Raw genomic sequence first — 23842 nt, forward strand, 5'->3', positions numbered from 1 at the left:
TCTGAGGATATCTTTCGTTGGTCTACTTTCAAATAAGAAATACCGTCGTTTGTCTTACACTTCAAACTAGCGTCCAAAAAGAATGCTTTCAGGTTATTTTTTTTTAGCATTTTGGACAATGTTTTTTCCAAAGTTTTTCTCTGCGGTAGGACATATTTTTTAGCTTGATTTCGAGCTCTTGCATACAGGTTGTAATCACCATGGCTGCGAGTTTGTAAATAACGCTTGTTGGCTTCCTTCTTGGTCTTTAGCTGAGCTTTAACTGTGACTGTTCATCCACTCCACCAAGCTTAATATTAGGTATACAGGCATCGCCTGCAGACTTAACCGTGTCTTTGAGAAATGACCATGATTCAGCCACATTCATGTCATTAATACAGTTCGAAATATTCACTGCTTCACGGAGTTTATCACAATCGCCTTTCGCAAACTTCAAACGTTCACGCTTCCGAGGCGTGTTTTCTGTAGAGCATTTAATACTGAAAAACTATGATTGATGGTGGCTTTTGCCCATCGCAGCCTCGTGGCAAAGCACATCTTACATTGATCCTTCACTAGTAAACACTAGATCTAGAATATTTGGGATCTGTTTACCCCTAAAATGGGTTGGCTTGGTGATGTTCTGGATTAAAAATGAGCCTCGCACAGACTCCATGAACAAGGATGAAGGGTGATTCCCATCTCTGGGAGAGGATTCATCTGCCCAGTCTATTTCTGGATGGTTAAAGTCACCAACGATCATCGTATGCGACCTATTGAAAGTCAAACTTGGTAAAAGGCTGTTTAGTACTTTATATATAAGAACTCTTTGGTGATCTATAAACCACCCCTATGAAGAAGCTATCCTTTCCTTGTAGGGAAAGTTTGCACCACACCGATTCTCCAACTGATTGAGATAACTTAACTTGCTGGGCCCCACAAACAAATTTTAATCCACAGTGCTTCACCTCTACTGCACTGCTCTTCTTTTAAGTTATGAAAACAATCAAAACCTGGCAAGTGAAATTTAACAGACCTGTACAATTTTCCCTCCGTGAGTTTTAGGGAGTGTCACTACATTCGTTTGCGACCACAGATAACAGTTCACTTTTTATCATTATTTAAAACGGAATCGGAGTTCATTCTTATACTTCTTACAATATTTACAGGCCTGGATCTACGACCATGACTCCTACTGTTTACTTGTCTTTCAGCTCCTCTGACTGACCGTGTGCGGTCGGTGTTGTCTTGACATCGTGAGCGTGGTTGACCTGATTTTCCGTGCTTTCTCGCATGATTCTCTTCTGCCATTTCTTGCGAAAGTCCACTCTCTCCACAGGGATAGATTACTTTTTTACAAAGACGAACTTATACTCAGCGGATTCTCCAAGCTTTCTCGCTGCCTTCAGCATACTACAAACCAGAGCAGGATCCTTTAGAGTCACCAAAAGAGGTCTGCAGGTTTTGGCAGCAGCGTCCTTCGAGCGTCGCCTCATGCGCAATGCAATGTCAACCGTTGTGATGAATGCCTTGCTACAACAGTTTCGGGAACACCAAACCACACATTATTGGACCTCCGACGATTTCTGTCAAGTAATTCGTGGGAGCTTTCGCTAGCGACTTCGGACAAATCAAGTCTCTGGTTCTTTACTTCCATTGTCTCCGTTTTTTTTCAGCTGAGCTTTCACTTCAGTCAGCTCATTGCATAGTGAGCTTAATTTTTCACTCAACGAGCGCACCATCTCACTCAAGGAGTTTACTACATCATTCAACGATTTCGACTAATTGCGGTACTCATCCACCGGCTTTAGGCTTCTTCGTGCACCAAGAGTTGATTTTTCGCAGTCACGACAAAACCAATGAAGTAATTTAGTTTTCTGGAGAAACGAGTACTCCTCAGAGCTCAACTTCGGACAGCTGATACAGAGGAAATCTTCGCAACGTTTACAGGTGACTGTCTATCAACCTCGCCTTAGCAGTAGCAAGTCGCTTCACTGCAGCTCATTTGTATTTGAATATGTTGAAGCATCAGATTAGTTTCCTTGGTATTTAAATGACCCCACTAGAAGTGTGCTACTGCCAAAGCTAAATAATTCTAACATACGCAGTGCCACCGCAGCACGCACCTGATAACAGGTAAGGCAGCACCAGTTCTCGCCCTCAGCACAACAGCAGCAGCATGCACCTGATAACAGGTAAGGCAGCACCAGTTCTCGCCCTCAGCACCACAGCAGCAGCACGCACCTGATAACAGGTAAGGCAGCACCAGTTCTCGCCCTCAGCACAACAGCAGCAGCACGCACCTGATAACATGTGAGGCAGCACCAGTTCTCGCCCTCAGCACCACAGTCAGCACAAGGCGCTGAAGCGTCCATGCTGCCCTCAGGTTCCCTCACGCCCTCTGGGATGTGAGGGCACCAAGACAGCGGGGTCACCATGAAGCCTTCAGTCTGCTCGTGTGGCATCATCATTACTCATCATTACTTACCATTACGCATAATTAACTCATTAATCAACTATCATTATTGCACTAATGCGACATTCTTCACAAGCTCGTCATTAACTAAATGAAGAAAGAAGGTAGGGAGAGGAGGAGGAGGGAAGTTAGGGAGAGGAGATGAGGAGGAGGGAAGAAGGTAGGAAGAAAAGATGAGAGAAGAAGGTATGGAGCGAAGAGGAGTAGATAAGAAGGCAGGGAGAAGAGATGAGGGTAGATAATTTACAGCTGCAGCACCTGGCTTCTGATCAGCTGCTCGATGGTCATTGCTCCGTCCTCGTCATCTGCAGCAGCCGCAAGAGCTGCAAGCAGAGCCTCTTCAGTGACTACAGCTGCAACTGTCTGTCCTGAGCAGCTGATAGTTCCTGCACCTGATGGGCCAGCTACATCTGAACCTGATGGACCAGCTGCATCTGAACAAGATGGGCCAGCTGCATCTGAACCTGATGGACCAGCTGCACTAGCAACTGCAGCCAAGCGTTCTGTGGCAGATTCAAGATCTCATAAGAAACAAACTCTAAAGAATAAATGAGGCAACTTTGAACGTTTTGCTCAACTTAGTTGAAAATAAGATTAGCGTTAATTCTGATATACATATTTGGTGAAACACGTTCCATCAAGATCATTCAATTGTGTATCACAATGTATATTCAATCAGGATCAATCAATTGTATAATAGACCATTTGTTTCAAGTATCAACTAACATGCTCATTTGATTACAATGGACAGCAAAACACGGAATCTCATGGAACACAACAGACTATTACAGAATTTTGTTCTTTAAAGAACCCATATCCGCGGAGAACCGTTCTCTTGAAAAAAATGTTCTTCAAGTACTGTACGCTCAAAAAAATGTTCTTAAAAACAATATGCTTAAATAAACGTGTTCGTAAAAGAACAGCATGCTCACCAAATAATGTTCTCAAAGAGCTAAGTTCTCAATGAACAATGTATTGAAATAAAAATATGTTCGAAGAACCATATCTTCTACTATGTACTATGCCTCAATAAACCACGCCCCCAATAAGAACTATGTCCTCTAGGTGCCATGCCTCAATAAACCACGCCCCTATAAGAACAATGTCCTCTAGGTGCTATGCCTCAGTAAACCACGCCCCTAGAAGAAATATGTCCTGTAGGCACTATGCCTCAATAAACAACGCCCCTAGAAGAACTATGTCCTCTATGCACTATGCCTCAATAAACCACTCCCTAGAAGAACTGTGTCCTCTATAGATACTATGCCTCAATAAACCACGCCCCTAGAAGAACTATGTCCTCTAGGTGCCATGCCTCAATAAACCACGGCCCTAGAAGAACTTTGTCCTCTAGGTGCTATGCCTCAATAAACCACGGCCCTAGAAGAACTATGTCCTCTAGGTGCCATGCCTCAATGAACCACGCCCCTAGAAGAACCATGTCCTCCAGGTACCATGCCTCAAAGTACCTGCTGGAGGCGTCGCCGCAGCAGCCTCGGGTGTGTCGACTTTATCATCACTCATTTTCATGTGGCCAAATTTGAGAGCAAGTTCATCTGAGGGAGAATCTGCGCAGAGAAACGCCAGTGAGGTGCAGTGGGCGGGAGCCTTCGTTGCTCTAAAATGACTTCTACATTGGGCCAAAGTTAGAACAAATTTAGTTCAGTGTGATATTTTGAGGAGTTTTAGACCAAATTCATGCATCACTGGATAGGTAGCACAACTAACTAGTAGGTATAACTATCACTACACGGTCACACATAAAACCATAAGATCTCCCCAAGTAACGTACCAGAGTTCTTTTAGGGACAAACACCCAAGGCCATGTTGCCAGAGCCACCTACGGCAACCAGCGTCGCCCCATAGCGACAACGATAAATTAACTGAACTTGCCAAGGTTCAAACCCTCGTCTAGCTCCTCTCATATCGATGTTGCTACCACTTCGCTAGACAGCAGAGCTAACCTCTGCGCTACAGTGACTTATACTACATCACAAAAAATATATCTATGATAACTTATGAATTACTCAAGCATCTTAATTTATTTAAGATGCTCAATGAGCCTGGTTCTGCCAGCCTAAAGTATCATAAATGGGTTTCAAGCTACGGCCATTATAGGGCCAGGGTACAGGCAACGATTGCCTTACGAAAACAATACAGTTTGAAGGAAGAACAAAAAAAAATAAAACCAAGAGAATGAAGCAGTTGACAAAATAAAGGCGAGGAGGAAATATGAATATGGCAGTAAAGCCTATTCAAAAGTATCACAAGGAGTTTCTACATACTACATTTATTTGCCCCACAACATAAACATTGCATTGAGTAGTAGGTAATATTCAGCCGCCCAGTAAATCTTACATCCACACCATATATCGAAAAACAAGCAATCAATCGCGCCGTAATTCACTATACCTACGCAAATAGTGATCTACAGTGGGTGCAAAACATTATCCGACACACAGGGAAAAACTTTATGTATTAAAGCTTATTCAACAAAGTAACATAAACAAACACTATTCTAAAGTAAATTTACATGGGAAATACAAATATAAAATCAAAACAACAATATCATTAAATGTTGACTTGATAATTGCAATTTCGCAAAAGTCAAGGTTCAAAACCTATCCAACACATAGTAAAAAAATTTACTCAATACTTCGTCATGCGTCTTTTAGCAGCCAAAACTGCTTCTAACCGATTGGAATACTGTTCGCAAGATTAACACATATTCTAATAAGAATTTTAGCCCACTCTTCCTAGCATTTTTCTTACAATTGGATAAGATTTCTTGGATCTCTCTCCTGCAGCCTCAATTTCAATTTCCGTCACAGATTTTCAATCGGATTGAGGTCAGGTGATTGACTTGGCCATTCCATTAACTCGATATTCCTCTTTAAAAACAATGCAAGAGTTGCCCTAGCCGTGTGCTCAGGGTCCCTGTCTTGTTGGAATATCCAACCTCGAGGAAGGTTCAATTTTTTTGTCTGACTTCACGAGACATCTCTCAAGAATGCTCCGATCCATTTCGGAGTTCGTCCTTGATTCTATGATTTCCAATTCCCCAGGGCCAGTAGAAAAGAAACAACGCCAGGGCCTGTAGAAGAGAAACAACCCCAAAGCATTATGCTGCCACCTCCAAACTTCACTGTAGGGACGGTATTCTTTGGGTGAAACGCAGAGTTCTTCTGTCTCCAAACACAACTGACACAGTTTCGATCGAACTCAATTTTAGTCTCATTTGACCATAAAATTGTATCCCAAAAGTTTGAAGATTTACTCACGTGTTCTTTAGCAAAGTTCCGGCAGTTCTTTACGTGAATTTCCTCCAAGAGAGGGGAGTTCACTCCTGAAGTTCACTTGACAAGCGATCCTCAAGTTCACGTGAAAAAATGGTAGCTACGAAACGTGACGTAAAAAGGCGTCATACACGCGCGCATGTGCCAGACGCCTGTTGCAGAACGGCATCAGGCCATGGCCCTTTTGAGCCCTCAGCAAAGCGACGTCAGGTCATGCCCCTCTTGACGCCCTCTGCAGAACGGCATCAGGTCATGCCCCTCTTGATACCCCTCTTGTCACTTATCCACAGTAAAATATTTTAGCGCCCACGGTTAGTAGAGTCACGTAAATTATTGCGGCAACATTCCGCGGAGACGGGCTACGGTTGAATAGATGCAGCCCGCCAGTTTATCATAGAGTCGCCAACTAATGTTTATACATCAACGCTTCACTGCATCGCCTAGGGGTCCGAATCACTGCTCTTACAAAACAATAAAGGAAAGAGAAAACCAAATTCGTTTGTTAACTGCCTTGGCGGCATAGCCTTTTTATGAAACGCCTTGGACAGTAAGAGCAGTGAACTCCAACGTGACGGCCCTAACAACATGCAGTGACGCAAACGAAACGTCATCAGCCTCGCTTCTAAGTCTAATCACAGGAGAGATAATTTCGGAACTGCGACATCCTCCGGACGCGTTGTGAAACCAAGACTCGAGCTGAAGAACATCGATGAGACGGAACGGTAGCTGGAGTCCTGCTACGAAAGTCTTCGTCAAGTATCAGACGAAGGCTTAAGCGCCACCAAACAAAGAAAGTGATTTTTGCGAGAATCTTGGCTCACTTATGAAGATGCTTATAAAGCCTTATCTATTGCTTTGAATGCAGCTGGAGCGGTGGCTGCATGTGAGAGCTCGACTCGGCGCTACTTGGAAAATCGGAAGATTGTAAAAGAAGAGGTCAGTAAATTGCGAAAATTGCAAAAAGAAGTTGGAGATGACGACGTCTCCTGCAGGGCCCAGCTGTGAAACTTATTGAGAGTCGTTCTTTTGCGTTTCAGCAACAACGACGTTGGGTTCGAGGCAGACGTCGGATCTATGTTCAATAGTTGCAGAGTAGCGCCAGAACACAGAAATTTTTATGAAATTTCTTGGTTCGACAATAATGATCCTGAGAGGGCGTAAGTCTAACATCGTGCTCGAACCCACGATTTTGGCAACACCTCAAGCCCAGCTACTGCAACGTTGGGGATTCGATCGAAGGGCGGCTGCCGAGTTGGAAGAAGTGGCGCTTATCAAAGGAGACCCTGAGCTGACTGAGAAAGTTCGAGAATATATCAATAAGGGCTTCTACGTTGTTGATGGTTTTGGTTTGACATCTAGCCCCGAAGAGGCGGGTGAGAGTGCTCACTGTCGCGCGAGCCGTGCCAAGAATTTTCAACATAAGGCTGCACAAGATTTTATCAAATGAGCAAAAGACATCGGTTCGCGATCGGCATCGGATCCGTTTTCGGCATCGGATCGCGATCCGAAGACTAATGTTTGAGTTGGGTAACTTCACCTTGCCTCGAACCCTTGTAGTGGCTTGGGAGACAGATATCCAGAGATGCTTTTTTTTGTTTAAAATTGAACACGAAGCCGCCCTTTCACCAAGCAAAGCGTGTTGGCAACTATAAATTCCATGTATGGTCCTCTTGGCGTGGAGTGCCCGGTGGTGTTGACCGAGCGTCTGATTCAACGTAAACTGCTACCTCGAATATCTCGGATGACATCACTCACTGCCGCGAGTTGAACTGAGATGACGAGCTACCTAGTGGCCTCAGGGCTGAGTGGGAGTCCTGGAAATTGTATTTGAAAGAGCTCGAGTCCATCGAGATCCCACGATGCTTCATCTCGACGAGCTTGGGTAAGAGCGTCAAGTAAAGTGTACATTCTTTTTGCGATGCTTCAGACGTGGAAATCGGATACGTAATTTACACGAAATCCACGGATACTGAGGGTAGGATAGAAGTTGTGGTCTTTGTGGAAATAGTAGGGTGGCTCCAAGGGGGGCGCACATTCTGTCCGGCGTTTAGTTGAGGGGCCCCGACTTCTTAAGGCGGGAAACTGTGGAGCCTGGTCCTTTTCATACTGGGTCCGATCTCCCGGATATTTGAATATGACGGAGGTCGTTGTGCTGAAATCGAAAGTTGAGCCTCAACCTGGAACCTTGGATGGAGTCTACCGACGAAACGATAGGTGGCATACTGCCCTTAGAATCGCCGGACAGGTCTTGAGACTGGTCTGCGTCTTCAAGGATCGCGTGCGGATGCGACGAGGGAGGAATTAGATTTCTCGAGCAATGCAAGAGACGTCCTCATGTACGTGTGATGCCCAGCGCGAGGCGTTCAAGGAAGCCCTGAGCTCCCTGGAGAGCAGAGGGCGGCTTCCTTAGAGCCGTCCCCTGGCGGCTCTTTACCATGTCGTTGGATTGGGCGGTGTTATTGAAATATGCAGCCGGCTGAGTAATGCAGAGATGCCTTTTTCGCTAAAGTACCGCCAAATTATCCCAGAGAAGCATATCATCAGTGCTTGTCTGATAACCAATTACCACACTTTGAGGGGACATCAGGGCCAATATATCACGCAAGGATCCTTGCAAAGCGCTGGATTTTATCTCGAGAACGGACGCAAGCAACTGAGGAACTTCATCAAGAATTGTGCAGTTTGCCGCCGTCTTAGAGCAAGAGGCTGAACCCAACTAATGCCTGGTTTACCCGTTGACAGAATAACTGCGACAGCACCTTTCATAGCGACTGGCATGGACGTCATGGGCCCGTTCAGTGTAGTTCACACGGCCTGTCTAGCCGACGCAGTTCAGGCACCAGGAAGTGCTGGATTCTGGTCTTCGTGTGCATATCATCGCGTGTTGTTCACGTCGAAATTCTCCCCCACATGGACACATCCTCCGTGAAAAACGCATTGCAAAGGTTCTAGTAGCGCTGTGCGGTGGGTGCAGATTACTAGGATGCGATACGGGTACAATATTGTTGGAGCCAGCAACCAAGCAGAAATTGTCTCCCAGGCATCTCCCCAGGGACCTCATGGATCGTGGGTTTAAACTTGAGTTTAACCCACCGCATGCCTCTCATTTTGGAGGGAGCTGGGAGCGTAAGATGAGGCAGATTCGTCGTGCGAGTTTTGATAGGTTATGAACCACTGAATGGTTCCTGTCATTCGTACATATAAGGTAGGAAGTATGGAAGTAAAGTTACGTACAAATTAGGTAGGAAGCATGGAAGCAAAGTTACGCACAGATTACGTACGAAGTATGGAAGTAATTACGTACAGATTACGTACGAAATATGGAGTAGTTACGTACAGAATACGTACGAAGTATGGGAGTAAAGTTTAGTCACCAGCTCGTGTAAGGTAAGTAAACTCAATTAAAGCTTGTGCTGCAATGACCATGTCTGTCCAAGTGGCAGCAGCTAAACTGAACTGAAGAGATTACATAACCGAAATCATTAACGGTAGCGAGAATAGCAGAATAAATACGGGATTAGTTCAATAATTGACTTCATTTTAATGAATAAGGGACTGACTGCGAGAAAAAGATAGCCTCACAGACGAGGAGAGTAGAGACCTTGCAGACGAGGGCTGAGGGCCATTGCCCTTTACCCTCTACCGCCGTATGTCACTCTCCGGGAATATAACTTTCAACTTAAATTATACGTAAACTATTGAGTGTAGCAACCTGAGGACGTTTGTACGCAACAGAGAACATTTTAAAGTTGTCATACGTGGCGGCAACCATCAGTGCAAGTCATTTTGCACTCACTAGAACGTATCCTTTTTTGGGAAGTAGGCGCGTGACAATTTTGCTCCGGTTACTCATGTCAGGCGGTAGAGGGTTAAATGATGGCTACTTAGAGTACCACCACTCAAAGAAATAAGCGACACTTTGTCCAAACAGCGATCAACTTTTTGCGCTATAGTATGTCATCCTGACCCAGTTTGATCCGGCAAAAGGGCGTATCAGTGCTGCATCCGCTCTCTGCCCGTGCTGTGTGCAAGCAAGTTACTTTATTTGGACAATTTAACCCATTGATTGCTTCAAATGTGTTGCAACCTCACGGGGAGATTTGGACAAACTTACCTGCAGCACTAGTAGCCTCACCAGCACCAGGTATGGCCCCACCAGCAGCCCCACCAGCCCCACCAGCACCACTTTTGCGCCCCTTTTTAAGCCCAGGGGCCGAGGGAAGGTCTACCTGTTGTAAGAAAAGTCACCTCAATTAGATCAGCATTATAGGGTTAATTCTATTACATAAAATCGATTAGATGAGCCTAATTGAATGAGCCTAATTACCGCTCCTAAATTAGAGAATCAACATGCCTCGCAGTCCCAATTACAGGAGATCCCAGGTTAGTCACGACTTCTTCAAAAGACGACAACGATTAATCAAAATAATCTTACAATATAATATAGGAATATAATCAATATAAGTTTACAATATCATATATGAATGTAATCAACATAATCTTACAATATAATATAGGAATATAATCAACATAATCTTACAATACAATATAGGAATATAATCAACATAATCTTACAATACAATATAGGAATAAATTAGATAACTGGCGGGCGAGACTGTACCCTGTAGGGGGCGAGACTGTACCCTGTAGGGGGCGAGACTGTACCCTGTAGGGGGCGAGACTGTACCCTGTAGGGGGTGATACTGTACCCTGTAGGGGGGGAGACTGTACCCTGTAGGGGTTGACACTGTACCCTGCAGGGGGCGAGACTGTACCCTGTAGGGGGCGAGACTGTACTCTGTAGGGGGGACACTGTACCCTGTAGGGGGCGAGACTGTACCCTGTAGGGGGCGAGACTCTGTCTCTTATACACATCTAGATGTGTATAAGAGACAGGGGACTGTACCCTGTAGGGGGCGAGACTGTACCCTGTAGGGAGCGAGACTGTACCCTGTAGGGGGTGAGACTGTACCCTGTAGGGGGTTAGACTGTACCCTGTAGGGGGCGAGACTGTACCCTGTAGGGGGTGAGACTGTACCCTGTAGGAGGTTAGACTGTACCCTGTAGGGGGCGAGACTGTACCCTGTAGGGGGCGAGACTGTACCCTGTAGGGGGCGAGACTGTACCCTGTAGGGGGCGAGACTGTACCCTGTAGGGGGTTAGACTGTACCCTGTAGGGGGTTAGACTGTACCCTGTAGGGGGCGACACTGTACCCTGCAGGGGAGGCGAGGCTGTACCCTGTATGGGAGGCGAGACTGTACCCTGTAGGGGGCGAGACTGTACCCTGTAGAGGGCGAGACTGTACCCTGTAGAGGACGAGACTGTACCCTGTAGGGGGCGAGACTGTATCCTGTAGGGGACGAGACTGTACCCTGTAGGGGGCGAGACTGTATCCTGTAGGGGACGAGACTGTACCCTGTAGGGGGCGAGACACGTCCAGTAGGGGGCGAGGGCGTCGAGGACGGCGCTGATGGTGTGGGCGGCGTGGGCGGCAGCGACCAGGGGGCGGCGGAGGGGCGGCAGCGCGTCGCCCAGCAGCGCCGACACGCAGCAGCACAGCGCGTGACTGTACAGGTGCCCGTGCATTCATTCATTCAATAACTTGTAATTACATACATCGTGAATTCTGAATTATATGAATTCTGAATTGTTTGCATTCACTCTTTCACCCATTCAGTCATCCATTCATTCATTCACTCATTCATTCATTCGTTCGTTCATTCATCCATTCACTCATTCATTCATTCATTCATTCACTCATTCATTCACTAATTTATTCATTCATTCATTCATTCACACATTATTCATTCACTCACTCATTCATTTATTCACTCATTTATTAATTCAGTCATCATACATTCATTCACTCATTATTCATTCATTCACTAATTCATTCATTCATTCATATATTCACTCATTTATTCAATCATTCACTCACTCATTCATTCATTCACTAACTGTAATATAATCATCGTGGAATTCTAAATTATATGAATTCAGAATTTTTCATTCATTCATTCACTAACTTTTAATATATTCATCATGAATTCTAAATTATATGAATTCTGAATTGTTTTCATTCAGAAATACGGGATTAGCTCAAATTCATTCACTAACTTGTAATTATATTCATCGTGAATTCAGAATAATATGATTTTTGAATTAATTCTTGTAGTTATAATTCATCAGATTCTGAACTATTATGAAATTTAACTACTTAAACTACTACTAATTAACTACGGCAACTACTTAACCATTTAGCGGGAAACTACTATCTTCTTATCATTCTGACAATCAGCGTTTAAAATATCAGCATTTAAATTAAAAATTTGACTCGGACGATAACAAGATTGCCAGGAGCAGACAAGATTGCCAGGAGCAGACAAGATTGCCAGGAGCCAACAAGATTGCCAGCAGCAGACAAGATTGCCAGGAGCAGACAAGATTGCCAGCAGCAGACAAGATTGCCAGCAGCAGACAAGATTGCCAGCAGCAGACAAGATTGCCAGCACTACAAGATTGCCAGCACCAGACAAGATTGCCAGCAGCAGACAAGATTGCCAGCAGCAAACAAGATTGCCAGCACCACAAGATTGCCAGCACCAGACAAGATTGCCAGCAGCAAACAAGATTGCCAGCAGCACACAAGATTGCCAGGACCACAAGATTGCCAGCACCACAAGATTGCCAGGACCTGGTAGAGACGAGATTGTAGCCGCCCTCGAGTGCCAGCACAAGTCTGCCAGCAGCGAGCCCTGCCAGCAGCGCTGTCATGTGACCGTAGCACTCCGGCGTCACCTCGCAGCCTGACACCAGATAATGCGCATGATTGTTATACGTAGGGTATTAATGACTTTTTAAAAAATCATATAATCACGATTATTATATTATTATATTATATTATATAATAGTATATTATTATATTATCACCACCACCACCCGCACCATCACCACCGCATACACAACACTACGCACCAGCACCACACACCACTATGCACGCACGCACCACCACGCACCACCACGCACCACTACGCACCACCAACAGGGTCGTTGACAGCAGCATCAAAGCCAGCTGAGACGAGCACCACCACGCACCACTACGCACCACCAACAGGGTCGTTGACAGCGGCATCAAAGCCAGCTGAGACGAGCACCACCACGCACCACTACGCACCACCAACAGGGTCGTTGACAGCGGCATCAAAGCCAGCTGAGACGAGCACCAGCTGTGGGCTGAACTGATACGCCAGCGGCAGCACCAGCTGCGAGAACGCTGCTATGTACTCCGCGTCCCCTACGCCCCCCTGCAGTAAATTACTATTTTGAAAATAAATAAAATTATTTAGAAAATAAGTCCTTATTTCTCACTAGTCAGAAATTATTTAGAAAGTAAATTAAATTAAATTATTTATAGAAAAAATTCTTACCGGTAATTCATTCTTCAAAAATGTCCACCGGGAAATGAGTTCGACTCATTTTAAATACAGACAAGAATGTAACGAGATTTTACATGGCGAGAAATTCTTTTTTTTTTACTGAATATTCATGTTTCAGGAATTTTGACAACTCATTTTTCGGTAATTTTGTAACGACAATTCATTCTTCGGGAATGTTTAGGATTTCATTTATTTGGATAGCAATGCATGCGTTAGGTGGTGTAGGGGTAACGTTAGGTGGTGTAGGGGTAACGTTAGGTGTGTAGGGGTAACGTTAGGTGGTGTAGGGGTAACGTTAGGTGTGTAGGGGTAACGTTAGGTGGTGTAACATTACTTTTAAAAGCAGTTCCGAGTGGCGGTACAGGCATTATCAACGATGACTTTAAACTAAAGCTTTATGCCGCTATAACTTCAGTGTTAGTGACCCGATCTATGGTATTTCTCAAAATCTTCAAGCATTTCTTGAAATCTTTAAGCGTTTTTTAAATCTTAAAGTATTTCTTAAAATCTTCAAGCATTTCTTAAAATCTTCAAGCATTTCTTATAAGCTTTAGGTATTTCTTAAAATCTTCCTATAAACCTGGTTCACAGTTTCTTATTTTGTGTGGATGCCGCGTCATTTATGTTTAATTTGCTTGGCCACAACAAGAATTATTTTGCTCCAGTAAGAAGTTAATTAGATTTAGATTACTACCTTAAATTTAAGTATTTGACCCAAATCCTATTTAATCTATATCAAAGCAACTCAAAGTAACAAAGTAATAAAATATTTTTTAACAAATAATATTAAATTCATTCAGGCATATTAAATTATTATTATTATTATTATTATTATTATTGTGTCATCTTCTGTTCAACCACACATAATCAGTGACATCACTGGCCGCACTAGCACCAATCAACCACACCACGCACGGAACAAAATTATTTATTAAATAATTATTATATTTATTAATAAATAATTATTAAATTTTAAATTAATCATTATATTATATTAATTATTTGCTTTCATTATAGAACTAAATTGAAATTCTGCCCCGCTGCTGCCAGCCGTCAAATTACCTGCGTTATTATAGAAGTTTTTCAATAAAAAAAAACTTTGGGAGCCTCTTATTTTTTGGGTGAAGCGTTGCCTGTTCAGGCAAATATTTTACAAATTTTTATTATCAGAGATGTTGACGTTGTAGCCTCACCTTCTGCCAGATGTTGACGTTGTAGCCTCACCTTCTGCCAGATGTTGACGTTGTAGCCTCACTTCTGCCAGATGTTGACGTTGTAGCCTCACCTTCTGCCAGGGGATGTTGACGTTGTAGCCTCACCTTCTGCCAGATGTTGACGTTGTAGCCTCACCTTCTGCCAGGGGATGTTGACGTTGTAGCCTCACCTTCTGCCAGATGTTGACGTTGTAGCCTCACCTTCTGCCAGGGGATGTTGACGTTGTAGCTTCACCTTCTGCCAGATGTTGGCGTTGTAGCCTCACCTTCTGCCAGGGGATGTTGACGTTGTAGCCTCACCTTCTGCCAGGGGATGTTGACGTTGTAGCCTAAGCCGTCCCCAGTACCGATGTGTAGGTGGGAAGCGTCCGTGGAGTTGGGGAAGAACGTCGCGTTCTTGTAGAGGTGTAGGGATACGTACAACACCCGAGGGTCGGACTCGAACGCGTGCTGGATGCCGTTACCGTGGTGGATGTCCCAGTCCACGATCAGGATCCTGCGTCATACATCAATAAACTCATTAAAAGTACGATAATGTCACACTAAAATACTATAGTGTCCCAGTCCACGTTCAGAACTCTGCGTCATTCATCAATAACTCATTAAAAGTACGATAATGTAACACTATAATGTCCCAATACACGATCGGCACCCTGCATCATTGCAGTATTTAATCAATAAACTCATTAAAAGTACGATAATGTAACACTAAAATACTATAATGTCCCAGTCCACGATCAACACGCTGCATCATCGCGAGGATTTAATCATTAAACTCATTATTTAATGCCGATCAATATCAAATTTTATTAATAAACCTAATCAATTAACCCCCAAACGTTTCACCACATCACCACATGCCTGTCACCATTAATTTATAAACCCATTAATAGTACGATAATCAAACACTACAATACTATAATAATGATACGATGATAATTAAACACTACAATGATACCGTATGAAGCTTTGAAACAAGATAAGAAACATTCAATAGGGAACGAATTTTGGCTTGTTTTCAACTTGTTTTAAACTTGATATGAACTTGTTTTAAACTTGGTTTAAACTTGTTTTAAACTTGAATCATTTTTCTACATAAGAAAACATAATTTAAATCATTGAAGATAATACGAACGCCAAAAAATTCAGCAGGTTGTGAACCCCACCTGTCAAGCCCCAGCTGACCCCACCTGACCCCACCTGTCAAGCCCCAGCTGGCTCCACCTGTCAAGCCCCAGCTGACCCCACCTGTCAAGCCCCAGCTGACCCCACCTGTCAAGCCCCAGCTGACCCCACCTGTCAAGCCCCAGGTGGTCAAGGGCGTGACGGGCGGCGACGGCGACGTTGTTGAAGATGCAGAAGCCGTTGGGGTGACAGCGCTCAGCGTGGTGACCTGGGGGCCTCACCACCGCCACGCCCTTGCTGGCACCACCTGTCACCACCTGCTGCACCACCTGCACACACATGCCTGTCACCACCTGCTGCACCACCTGCACACACATGCCTCTCACCACCTGCTGCACCACCTGCACACACATGCCTATCACCACCTGCACACACATGCTTGTCACCACCTGCTGCACCACCTGCACACACATGCCTGTCACCACCTGCTGCTTTGGGTCTTATCCTATCCTTTGGGTCTTATCCTATCCTACTTTGAGTCTTATCCTATCCTTTGGGTCTTATCCTATCCTACTTTTGGTCTTATCCTATCTATCTAGACACGTCCTATCCCGACGCGGTCTAGACACTGAACCAGCAGCTTACTGCGAGTCTGTGTGTACAAATGAGTGTCAGCAAGAGACTAACAGCCGTTCTCCTTGATGGGAAATAAAAGATAAACATAGGCTGTGGTTAAATAGGCATATAGGGAAATAAAATATAAATTTAAAAATCCCTTATATACTTTCTTATGTCTTTTTTGGAATCCATTCAGATGAGATTAGGTGTACTTTGATAGGTTATATATGATGCATACGTCGCGAGTCCAACCTTAATACAGATAGACTTGATGCTCATGTGAAATTTTATAGTTCATGTGCAATTTTCTAGTTCATGTGCAATTTTCTAGTTCATGTGCAATTTTTTATGCTCGTGCGCTTCTTTGTTTTTGAGGCGGCTTCTGCCTGTAAGCTTTTAGTATGGCCACTCTGGTAGAAACAAGCATAAATATCTCAGCTTCCGCACGCGTCGGCCTGTGTCAGCGCGAACGCTTTTAGTCTGGCCGTAGCCTTACTGATAGAGTACAAGCTGGCGCAATTGGAAACGCGAAATCGAGAAAAGCTATATTGAAAAGCGCAATTCACAGGGCTCAGCGCTTGGACCGATCCTCTTACTCATCCACATTGCCGATACTGACTCAGAACTTACCCACGTATCTACACCGTCATTTGCGGACAATACAAGAGTGCTGATGAAGATCACAGAGGACCTAGACTGCGAGAGGTTGCAGGATGATCTATCGTCAATCTACGATTGGGCCCTAGTGAACAATATGCAGTTCAACGGCACCAAGTTGGAAGTAATGAGATACAGAGCCCGCAGAGAGACCGGGATGCCACATCGCTACTTAGCATCCGATGGCACAGAAATCGAAGAGAAGCAACTAGTCTGAGATCTCGGAGTGTTGAGTGCCGAAGCCATGATCGATGCCCACAGCGAGGAAATAGTCGTGCAAAGCAAACAACGGATGGGGTGGATATGGCGGACATTTCGAACGAGAGAAACAGCACCATTGATTACACTCTTTAGAGCCCTCGTGCCCCCAATCTTAAGTCGCAGGGCGCCGCTCAAAGCGAGCGCAGTGCGAAAACTGGAGTCAGTTCAGGGGACCTTCACGTACAGGATCAGCGGTATGAGGGAACTGAAGCTGAATTACTGGGACAGACTGAAACACCTGTGACTGTACTCACTGGAGAGAAGAGAGAGGTACCTACATCACATTGTACTCTTGGAAGATGATAACCAAACTGGCTCCCAACTGTGCAGGATTTCCCATTTAATAACCGAGCCGCGGCCAGAGTACAGACTCTCCGTGAGGGATCACTGTCCGTTGTATAGGACCTAGGCTCTTTAATGACCTGCCAAAAGAGCTGAGAGGAGTTCACACTTGCAACTTTCAAGAGACGACTGGACAATTGGTTGAGAAATATCTCAGATTGTCCAGTTATGAGAAACTACCCTCAGCAAGTGACAAGCAATGGCATCTTGCATCAGCTGGCCCAAAGGAGGGAAAATATACGGAACACGTCCAACGGTGCATCCGGGACCCGAGGGCGGGGTGAACTGCCTAGCAACGACTCGGAGACGGAGAACGACGAAGGCGGCGCATCAGCGTGACCGGGGACTACCCAAATAAAAATTAAAGTTGGCGCATCGATGATTATAGGTGGCGATATTAGATCATAGGTGGGGTAACGGTGGGTGGCCACGCCAGCCTAAAATCACAATTGAAACACTGATAAATCGAGAGGAAGTGCGAGCATAGGTGGCACTCATCGATGAATCATCGATGATCTATAAGTTGTGATTACAGCGGCGGTAATTCTGACTTAAATTATATCAAACTGTATAGAACGCAGTCTGTGGGTGAATTAATTCGTAAATTGGGTTATGAAAGTTATGAAAGTTAGAAACTTAGAGTAAAGTGTTGAGAAGGCTACAGGAATTGGGGTTGAACTGTGTAATGCTTGTATTAGGTGCTATTGTTCTCGAGACCGTGAGAGCGAGGGTTGTTTATAGTTGGAATGACGAGGGCATCAAACGGCCGACACTTGCTGATTTCAAAACTATCGCGGCGTCACTTCGAGGGAGTAGGCGTAACGGTGCGCGACGGCTGTGTATAAAAGGACCTTAAAATTGGCGCCAAAAGCTGTTCTACGGAGGTGACCGTCACGCAAGCACGGTCTGAAGTCAGCGGACCGTGACCGTGAGGCCGGCGGTGTTGCCGTTTTCGAACATTGACGGTCGCGAGATACCTAGACCCATCGAGGCAGCTAAGATTTCTGTAAGCGCGTCTAAAATCTACAAAGTACGGTCGACATCACCGTTAACGGCTGCTACTCGGCCGTGAGGCAATGCGAGAGGGCCACGAGTTGTACAACGATTATAACGCCCGTCATCAGAAGATTCAAGTTTTCGAGCTCGATGCAAGAATTATCATCGGGACGTTCATCAGCATAATACCGTCACAAATTTCATCAGAAGAAGCGGTACGGTCACAATCATGTTCGACCGCAGTACGGCAATGAGCTTGGAGTATTATCATCGACTATGAAGACGAACACCACTATTCCGAGGTACGGTCATCATAAATTCTACGGTTAGACCGGCCGCGAGACATCACTATAGCGCGGGAAATACGGCCATGAAGAAAGAGCAACTGTGAAAGTGGACGCGAGAATACAGCAGCGGTACGGCCGCTGAACATACGGCCGCAAACGTGTGCGCAATTAAGTTACGGTCGTTTACAACAGTCGTACGGCTCAACGGAACTGCAACGTTCTGGTAAAATTAGATGATTTTAATGATGTAAACTGATAGGATAAAATGAAAGTATAACAAAAGAGATAAGTCTCAAAACTAACCTAACAAAAAAAACTCCCTATTTAATCAGGAGCTATTCATCGATGGATTAGTGCAGTTTCACCACGCGTGGCCATCTCTTAATAATTGATCGATAGCCAGCAATGAAAAAGCGTTCGAAGTTTGAATTATTAAATATTTTAACATCTGTATAAATCGTGAAGAAAAAGCAGTGGATATACGAATGATAATTGCGTAAATATATAACGCGATGATTCTTTTTTTCAAGACGACCGTGAGTTTATTTCAATTTTGATTTTCACATGATTACTATATAATCTATTCTGCGATCTTATTAAGATATAACGCTCTGTGACGAATTTTATTCCAGAACGAAATTAGAAGCAAAATTCCTTCATTTTGCTTCAGGTACGAAGTTATCATGCCATAAATAAACTGTTCGCTACCTAAAAAATCCTTAGAGAAAATGAACCATCAAGAACTCGAAGATAATTCATAGATTGCATCACCATTTAAATGACTAATTTAATGCTTACGAAATATAGTGCAATATAGTTGACCTCATCAGGTTAGAAATAAAAGTTATTCACTGATTAGCTCAATAGTTGCGCAAGGCATGCATTCTCTGAAATATTTAGCAACGGTTGGTCAATGCATCAATAATTATGTCTCATTCATGATTATCAATCATTCATCAATAATTATATCTCACTATGCATCATTTTATTTGTCATGAGTAACGCCCAATATTGCACTTAGCTTGTTTTTTGCTCGAAAAGTTTTAGTCTAAATATAGTATGCCTTGATAGCTTTTGAATACTCTGTGATGAATTTTTTTAATCTCAATTGTAACAACTTTGTGTCGTTTTTTTCGAATTTTAATGTTAGAACATCTATTTAACGATGATAATATTTAATTTCCAGGAGATTGTATTAATTCTGCCGCATGAAAAAAAATTGAATAAATGCCAGTCCCCAACCACCAGGAATAAAGTGTTTTCACTCCTTTTATAAGCAAAAGCAAAAAATACGTTTATAAGCAAAATTAAAGTAGCTGATAAAACGTGATTCACCAATAATGAGCAATAAGTTCAGTTAAGTTTCTTTGGCACACGAAATGTTTTGTGGTAAACAGTAGGAAAATACTTTCCTGGTCATCAAGCTTGGTAGGGGTTCTTGAAAATTTTAACTACTGATTATGTTAGTAGACTTGAAGGCTTCAGTGATGTGCAGTGATGACTGGCTGTGTTTTAACAGATTTTTAGTCATGTATAAACAGTTTGTAGGCATATTCTTTGGAGAGAATTTGTGTCAGGTAGTTCCCTCAGAATGGCTGGTCAAACAAAATGAAGCTATTTATGTTTGGTGGCCGCCAGAGATTATATTAAATTATTTATCTGAGCAGAAGGCGCGTGTTAGGAAACGATGGAAACGCTTGCTAGTCAAATGCACTGTGACCACCTCAAGTATGTCATACATATAAACATCCAAGCAAATATCGACAGTCATTTGTTCCCTGATCTGCATATATAAATGATATATTAGATTACAATTTGCACCACCTGATTTGTATGCGATTTATGCAATTTCGTCTATCACTAGGAAAATATTCTGTAACTCTGAAGCAAATAGCATACTATGCCCAGAAATCGCCGTGCGCTTGCAGTGACCAAATGTCCTCCCGCTTTTACGATTAGCTTATAGGCTGCCGCGCAAGGCCAACCTGTGCACTGTGCTTACGTAATGGATTTTGTGTGAAATTGTTTATATATATTTCAGATAACCATTCAAGAGCTGTGCACCACATGTTACACGGTGATGCATGCGTAATCAGCAGGTTCAGAAAATGAAGCCCGTAGCCCCAACCTTGATATTTGCAAAACAAACGGAAGTCGTCACCGTGAAGCATTGTATCACGAACAGCATCGGGCAGCGCCCATCGAGAAAACCTCCTAATTTTTTTTCAGGTCTTTCTGTTGCATCTTCAGGTGCGTTTGAAATTGATATATTCAATGTACAAATTGAATACTTTGCTATTATTGATAATATATTGGCATATATTTGTTAGGATACATAATGTTGTCATGAAAATATAGTATTATATTGCATTACATTATATTATATTCTATGTTATTTTAAACAATATTATTTTATAATAAATCGTATCCTGTTAAATTATATTACATTAAATAATTAAAATGTATGTAACTATCATTTATATTTATCAACAGTTTGTATTGTCTGAAATGGAAATATGAGTGATAACAATTGTAAATAAATTTACTGCAATTCATTTGCTTTTTTGTAGCGTGTTAAATTATCTCCAGTTATTCAGTAATTCTAATGTACAGCATTTTGATTACTTTATATTTGTTTTATTTCTCGATACATTTTTCAATATTATTTCCTGATTGTTTCCGAAACTCTGAGTCAATCTCGCAAGTGCAGTCGTTCGCCCTTGCAACGATTAATATTGATCACCCTGTATCAGCTGCAATTTGAAATATGGCTGAATTTGTAGTAATATAGTCCTCACGATACGCATGTAGCATTTTTCAAAATATTTTTAGCAGGAATCGGCTCGTGTAATATTACTTGAATTGCCTTGAAATGAGTTCTTTTTTACTCAAGTTCTGCGCGTACACCGCTGCATAATGAAAGTTCTCCAGTTTCAGATGCCGATTCTGCAACATCACTTTATCATTGAGACTCCATGTTTGCCGAGACTATGGTTGCTAAGACTCTATGTTCGCCGAGACTCCATGTTTGCCGAGACTCCATGTTTGCTAAGACTCCATGTTTGACGAGACTCCATGTTGACGAGACTCCATGTTTGACGAGACTCAATGTTTGACGAGACTCCATGTTTGATGAGACTATGTTTACTAAGACTCCATGTTTGCCGAGACTCCACGTTTGCTAAACCTCCATGTTTGCTTAGACTCCATATTGCTAAGACTCCATATTGCTAAGACTCCATGTTTACTAAGACTCCATGTTTGCTAAGACTCCATGTTTGCTAAGACTCCATGTTTGCTAAGACTCCATGTTTGCTAAGACTCCATGTTTGCTAAGACTCCATGTTTGCTGAGACTCCATGTTTGCTAAGACTCAATGTTTGCTACGACTCCATGTTTGCTAAGACTCCATGTTTGCTAAGACTCCATGTTTGCTAAGACTCAATGTTTGCTAAGACTCAATGTTTGCCAAGACTCAATGTTTGCCAAGACTCCGTGTTTGCTAAGACTCCATGTTTGCTGAGACTCCATGTTTGCTGAGACTCCATGTTTGCTGAGACTCCATGTTTGCTGAGACTCCATGTTTGCTGAGACTCCATGTTTGCTGAGACTCAAGGTTTGGTGAGACTCAGTGTTTGCTGAGATTCAGTGTTTGCCGAGACTCGGTGTTTGCCGAGACTCAGTGTTTGCCAAGACTCAGTGTTTGCCGAGACTCACTCAGTGTTTGCCGAGACTCAGTGTCTGCCGAGACTCCATGTTTGCTGAGACTTAATGTTTGCTAAGCCTCCATGCTGTGAATCGATGTGATCGAGAACAAAAAATGCAACTGATTTACATTCTGCGATTTGTAGCATTTATTGTATGCATTTTTATATTGTGCAGGAGCAATTGTCTGGTCGGGACAGCGCAGAAGTAGGAAGGACGCAACTAAGCCAGCCACAAATCGCACAACTCTACCAACCCCTCAACTCCAAGTCGTGTAATAAGATCTGCGGTTGGCATCTCGACTCCAAATCGTCAAGCAAGCGAGCCTGCAGTCGCTCCAGCCCGTATTCAAGTCGCTGCTTTGGATGCGCTCACTGCTGGTCCTTCGCATTCAGCAAGTTGGGCTGGGCTTGTGCACAATGTAGGTTTTGTACCAGGTGACGACAACCTACATGATAGAGGTCGAAAATTTTTCCACTTTCGAGTGAGAACATTTTAAAGTGAATTTTATAGGTAAAAATTATGAATGCATTCTAATGAATTTGATATGGGAGGATACCTAACAATCTAGGTACTGTTTTTATTGCTCAATGCGGAGATGCTCAAAAATTGAATACGAAGTATCGGCAGTATTAGGAAGGGTATTTGCTTATTCAATTATAAGAAGTTAAGAAAATGAATATGCTCTCATCAATATAGGGTAGGTGTGGCTACAAAAGTTTTAAAAAATTTGCTACTAGCGTGTTCGGTATTGGACATCATATATTTTTTTGGATGCCACCGCATGTATTTGTGTCCTCAGATTATAGTCATTTCTAAGCGATTATAGTCTTTTATAGTCAGATTATAGTCATTTCTAAGCGATTATAGTCATTTATAGTCAGATTATGGTCATTTCAGTCAAATTTTGATTTTCTTGTGTTAGGAAAATCACCGTTATATGAATTAATTTTTCGTAGTGCGCGACTGCCGGTATGACATGTTTTTTTTCCATAAGGTGCATATACTTGTATAACGAAAGTTTATTCACAATTCCGTACATACCCAGTTAAATTTCGGAGACGAATTCTGCGCCGTTCACGGCAGAAGAACAGTTTAGCAGCAGCATTGCAGCAGGAATCTCAGGACACTCTCCCTTGTTAAAAATCGAGACAGGGTGCAGCCGCATATTGGCTGGAATTTCACAGCGTCATATATATAGGCAACGGCTTGCCGTCCGTGTCCGTTTCGAGGCAGGGTGAGAGCAGGATATCAATAGGGGTGAATTGGGGGTTTGGTAAGAAGTGGGAGAGAGAATGAGTTTCTATGTTGACAACGAGTTTACTGAAACGTTTTGTATACTATATTTATTGAAATAGCATCGCAACTATACGTCATAACAATGACAAAGCACATACTAACTTGTTCACGATTTGTACTTCATATTATACGTGTCTCTTATACACATCT

The 23842-nt window shown here is 43.2% G+C and overlaps 1 protein-coding gene across 1 annotated transcript in view; it reads right to left on the minus strand.

The window, feature by feature from the left end:
• LOC108675575 (histone deacetylase 6) overlaps positions 1–23842 on the minus strand; it is a 50471-nt gene that overhangs the window by 3401 nt on the left and 23228 nt on the right. The window contains exons 18-26 of the mRNA XM_047881734.1: positions 15699–15856; positions 14703–14898; positions 12927–13056; positions 12447–12558; positions 11168–11318; positions 9866–9980; positions 3925–4023; positions 2714–2958; positions 2283–2429 (exon numbers count right to left, since the gene is read on the minus strand). Of these exons, the coding sequence (XP_047737690.1) occupies positions 2283–2429; positions 2714–2958; positions 3925–4023; positions 9866–9980; positions 11168–11318; positions 12447–12558; positions 12927–13056; positions 14703–14898; positions 15699–15856 (1353 nt within the window). The remainder of the gene's footprint in view (positions 1–2282; positions 2430–2713; positions 2959–3924; positions 4024–9865; positions 9981–11167; positions 11319–12446; positions 12559–12926; positions 13057–14702; positions 14899–15698; positions 15857–23842) is intronic.

This window comes from Hyalella azteca, unplaced genomic scaffold (assembly GCF_000764305.2).
Source record: "Hyalella azteca isolate HAZT.00-mixed unplaced genomic scaffold, Hazt_2.0.2 contig8765, whole genome shotgun sequence".
Lineage (NCBI taxonomy): Eukaryota > Metazoa > Arthropoda > Malacostraca > Amphipoda > Hyalellidae > Hyalella > Hyalella azteca.